The sequence below is a fragment of the Acyrthosiphon pisum genome, chromosome X (genome assembly GCF_005508785.2).
Source record: "Acyrthosiphon pisum isolate AL4f chromosome X, pea_aphid_22Mar2018_4r6ur, whole genome shotgun sequence".
Taxonomy (NCBI): domain Eukaryota; kingdom Metazoa; phylum Arthropoda; class Insecta; order Hemiptera; family Aphididae; genus Acyrthosiphon; species Acyrthosiphon pisum.
In genome coordinates this window covers 108,493,154-108,498,846 of record NC_042493.1, presented here as the reverse complement: position 1 = coordinate 108,498,846, position 5,693 = coordinate 108,493,154, and the positions used below count along the sequence as shown (strand labels likewise).

The 5,693-nt window shown below is 31.3% G+C and overlaps 1 protein-coding gene across 1 annotated transcript in view; it reads left to right on the top strand.

Moving 5' to 3' along the window:
* LOC100569679 (ATP synthase subunit b, mitochondrial-like) overlaps positions 1-911 on the top strand; it is a 4,195-nt gene extending 3,284 nt beyond the window's left edge. The window contains exons 3-5 of the mRNA XM_003240109.1: positions 246-409; positions 490-678; positions 741-911. Coding sequence (XP_003240157.1) covers positions 246-409; positions 490-678; positions 741-911 — 524 coding nt within the window. The remainder of the gene's footprint in view (positions 1-245; positions 410-489; positions 679-740) is intronic.
* The last annotated feature ends 4,782 nt before the right edge of the window (positions 912-5,693 follow it).

Sequence of the window (5,693 nt, the reverse complement as noted above, 5' to 3'; positions counted from 1 at the left end):
TTAGTGCCATACGGCACATTATACACATCCTTTGACTGTGTAATATATACGATTATCATGAATCTAAATTTAATAATAATACCTAATATATAGTAATATATAATACCAAAATAATTTAAAATATTGTGTTATTATAAAATATATTCTAAAATATACCATTAACTAAACGTTTTCATGTGTTTAAAACTATTTATTTTTTTTGTAAATGTTATCAAAATTGTCATGAAAACAAAATTGTTCTCTAGGTCCATACGTTCTTGCTGCTGGTATTACGACTTTTCTATTAAGTAAGGAAATATGGGTAGTCGACCATGAGTTCCCATATGTGTTAGCTACAATCGGAGTATTTTATGTCGGTTGGAAAAAATTCGGAGCATCTTTGGCGAGCTCCATCGATAGAGAAATTGACGTATGTATTGATTGAAATTATTTTTATTAAATTCTTGAAATTTAATATAACTAACTAATATAATATCTCATTTGATTTAGGAATATGAAGCGTCTTGTAGTTCCAGTCGAATAGGTGAGATCGACAGTTTAAGGAAAACGGTTGAACATCAAAAAATAGAAGTGTGGAGAACTGAAGCACAAACCCAAACAATTCGAGCTAAACGAGAGAACGTAGCTATTCAGTTGGAAGCTGCGTATCGTGGACGGCTCATTCGAGCGTACAACCAGGTGTTATATTTAATTGCAAAAAAGTATTTTATAAATATCTATAATATTTTATTTATTTTAAGGTAAAAAGACGTTTGGATTATCAAGTGGATTTAGCTAATCTGACACGCACGGTACAACATAAATTTATGGTAAAGTGGATCGTAGACAATGTAAAGTCTAGTATTAATGAAAATGACAACTTCAAAAAATGTATTAAAGATCTGCAAATATTAGCTGCAAAAGAAAAATAATGTTTGTGAAACGCTAAGCATATTAGAAAAAAACACTTTACAGCACAAAAGGTGTCTTGAATTGAGAAATGTGAAAGACAAGTACGTGTAGCTATATATAATTTTGTAATCATAAATAAAATTACTCCTATCTCTTTTCAATCACATAATTATAATATCTCTATGGACCACGTACTAGATGCAGGCTAGGATTAAGTAATTTTTTTTAGATCAAAATCACAAATCAAAATATTATGAAAATGTTACGGTGTTTATAATGTATTAATGTAACGGATAGTATCCGTTCCTTTCAAATAATACCAGTATAAGAAACATAACATTACAATAACATAGGTAATCAAGGTGAGTGTATTTAAACTATAATCAAAATAATAACATAGGTAAGGGATGATACTAGGGGGAGTGAAAGACCTTCACAATAATCTACATATAATAGCTAAACTATAAATACATTGGTCGCTAGACGGCGGGATTAATCGAGTATAATAATATAACAAAACACATTCAAAACCACAAGCCATGTATTAACGGCAGGGTATGGGTCTTGCTCTTCACATAAAAGTAGATAAAAGTACATTATAGTTAAAACCAGAAAACAGGATGCGAGTGCAACAATAATTGACGTCTCGTGGAATCAACATTATGATTAGGTCTACACGTGTACACGGGACACCGATAACATAATGACACATTATTGATAAGCCAATGGACCGGGGGGTAGGTAGGAGAGCCTGGGCCCTTATAAAAGCAGACCGGAGACGGCCTGTATTCAGACGTGTTTTCTCCACTGTACTTCGAGCACCTTCACGACACTTTGTGTAATAATTTAATTATTTGGACTTAGTAAATTTTACTGAAGATTATTTTAATAAACCACATAGAATATTTCATCTGTCTACTTATTTATTTATCAAACTACCTTTCATCATCTACAACGACAACAAAACGGTCTTGCTTCCTGCAAATCATAATATACTCGTAGTTAATTGGCTATCAGAATAAATACTCTGACCGCCCATAAGTACGAGCATATTACAATAAAATGCTAATATAAACATTCAGTCAAATTGATGTGGTATCACCCGTATCGGACAACACGCGGTAACGTTTCACACGCTCGATCGTCGTACATGCGTTCTCGCCGAATCACTCAGCGACAACGGACTGACCGTGCCTGCGCGTACGGCGGTGTTATAAAGTAAAATATTTTTGCTGCCTCAGCACATTTTGCTTCATTGGCCTGACATAATATATCAATATTTAAATTGCCAAGTTCATTCCCACGTGTAATATGTTTACATTAAATAATATTACAGTGACGACTGTCTACAATATACGACAGTCCCCGTTGTTTTTTGGAAAAAATGCCCTCATTTTTTAATGCAATTGCTACATAAAATTTCTTATTACTACATTAAATACTAACTTATTTTATCACTAAATTACTGTCTCGGCTTATTCGCGTCGCTGACTATAAAATTATGCTTAAATGTTAATTTAATCCTAGTATTTTAATAAGTAGATTTTAGAGATTGTTCCCAGCTTGAAGAATAATATTTTTATTCCGACAAGTAACAATGTTCGCTGTTCTTCCATGGTATTTTATTCTTTGATTCCGTGGTAGTTAATTCTTCATCACTTTTTCGTATTTCATAGATTGAGTATTTGTATATTACTTGCTTGTTTTTCGTTTTCTTGAATTTGATTTGTAATTTTTATTTTTATATATATATTTCTGTTTTTCAAATGTATGTCTTGACGGTGTCTGTTTCGTGTTTTCGTATAGAAAAATGTTGTTATTGTTTCTATAATTATTGGCTTAATGCTTATTGTCTAGTTTAAAAATATTATATATTTATATTCACCTCTTGTCTCAAAAGATTGTTGCGACTCGTTATACCATGAATTTTGATCATGCTGAAAATACATTCTATTCTTTTGTTTTTACCTTTGTAACATGTTTTTAATATTTTATTATTTTTCTTTAAATGTAATTGTAATATTATATCATACATACCTACCTGATAATATACTGTTTGCATAACCATAAGCGAGTTTCACGGGCAACGCCACGCGGGATGGCTAAAATTTAAAATATAATATGATTTTGCTTCCATATTCAGCGAATTACCTACACCAAAAAAGAGTTAATTAATCACAAATTTTTCGGGTTTTTCAGCTAGTACTGTATTACATTGTAATTGAATTATATTATAATTGACGGACTTGGTTAGTCAAAAAACAAATACAATAAGTAGTTTCATCGTAAAAAGGAATGTAATATAATTTTTTATAATAATAATTATTATTATGTGACATAGTTACTATAAATTGCATAGCACCTACATAATAAATATATTATAGTATACATATACAGTGAAACCTCTGAAAATGTGTCACTGAATTTTTTCCGCTAGTAGAGAGTTTAAGGTTTGATCCAAAAAAACCTTAGGTATTTGGGGGAGAGGTGTTCATTACGGGAGACTTCACCGTAAATATATTTTTTTAAATGAAAATAAACTTTTTTTTAACCAAGTATATTGTTACTGTAACTTACAAGTGTAAACGGTTTTCAGCTGGTGTCCCGAAGTGAACGGAAAGATGCGCCACCACATCGATGACCTCTACTCCCGTCCGAGTTTTCAAGGCCTAACGGCGATATTATATATGACATAAACGACACGGGTTTCTCTGCCACTGGAAATATAAGGTTTTCATTATTGAATATTACACAAATTATATAATTACGAATATTATTAAATCATATTAGTAAAATTATCTATTCATCTATGAATTGCCAAATTTATCTAACTATTTATCAAATTAATCTAATCTAACTAAGCTAAATTCGCAAGCAGTCCAATATATATAAATATAATATATAAATCGTTCATCTAGTTCTACGCTAGTAAAAGTACTCTATCATTTAGAAAATTTCACAGAAAATGAATGGGGCTTACATAGTTAATTAAAATTAATCGCCAAAAAAATAATTTTATAGTATAGGTTAGTATACCGTAAATTAAATAAATTATTTGTTAAAATCGTTATTGTTTCTTTACGTCTTTTATGATTTGTTTTTTGTTGTGAAGGTTTTCGAGGTAATATTTGCCATCCCTATATGCTACAGAAGTTAACAATAATACTTTCTATATTTTTTTCGTCGATATAAGTAAATATCGATACTTTGCTACAATATTTTGAAGGTACCGATATTAACTATTAGCTTTCGATTCGATACCCAGTAAAAGTACTAATCAAAAAAAAAATTGAGATATAACACCGCTTCTGTAATGTATGATCTATATAACTATATATAAAAAAAATGGAGCGTGAAAAAATGTCATTAGGTACGGACGGCTGGTCCGATTCGATTCAATTTTTTTTTAAGATGTTCGTAACTGCCAGGAGAAGGTTTTTACGAAAGAAAATGTTAGGAAAATCCACCGGAAAAGTAGGAAATATGGATGTAAAAAATACAACAGTGGCGCAACAGTGTATTATATTGGTGGCTATTGGTTCATCGGGTATGTTTGTTGATTTGTATTATTATTTTTTATCAATATATGTATATATATATAAATGAATGTTCGTGTGTAGATTAGACCTCTGGGAAGAAGACAGGCTAATTTAAAAATGGTTAAATTAATTTTTTTTTCATCTGATATTAGTACGGTTAGGATTTTGACGATTTTGTATTGATTGATTATATTAATCCACCATATAGGTAGAATACGACAAACTAGTATAAATTTGATACTTTACAGTTAAATCATAAACTTACGTACAAACAGCACGGGGTCCGCGATCTACCGCAGGCAGATCGCCTACTTGATAATATACTGCTGCGAATCAGAATTTTTATTCCGGGCAACGGAAAAGTTAAGATAAATTTTGAACACCAAAAACCGAATATCAAATAACGAAAACGAATTGAACAAAGTTTGAGTCATATAGAGTTGGCACATTTAACGGACAACGATTTGCACGGGATCACCCATAGTAATAATATAATAAATTATAAACCATCACGCTAAACTCACTTGTCTTGCAGTGGTCATCGACGTAGTCTGGTGTGCACCAGCATGAGAAGAACCAAGCATCATTGCTAATAAATATCTATTAATATTACCAGGACCGTATGAATCAGGACAACATTTTTGAGTATATTATACACGTGGATCCGTATTAATATAAAATCGTATTAATCGTGTTAACGATTTACAAAACAAATTGGTCAAACTGTAATACTTTATTGGTTAATTCAAAAAATACGATAGACACATAGGGAAAGAATACGGAACACGGTGCGCATCGACCGTCCGAGACGAGCGTTACGGAAGACTGCTCCTGCTGACCACCAGTAGCGAGCACTCGACTGTCCAACTCCCCCTCTTAACCATACTATTATATGATATTAATTGTTATCATTTTTTGAATTAAGCAATAAAGTATTACAGTTTGACTGATTTGTTTTGTAAATCGTTAACAATCGAGATAATAAAACATAGGACTGGATGGGGGAAGCGCATAAAAAGTTGGAATATATTAATTGATCGGAACCGTATTTTATTGAAAAAATATTTTGTCGTAAACATATTCTGTCGGAACAGCGTATTTGGTCAAAACCGTATTTTGTTGGAATAATATTTCATCGGAACCGTACCTATTCTTTTGGAAAAATAATATATTGGAAATCATTTTATTTGAACCGTATATTTTGTCGGAAAACTTATTTTGCCTGTATATTCCATTTTAATATATATACTTTTAAGTTCCCAA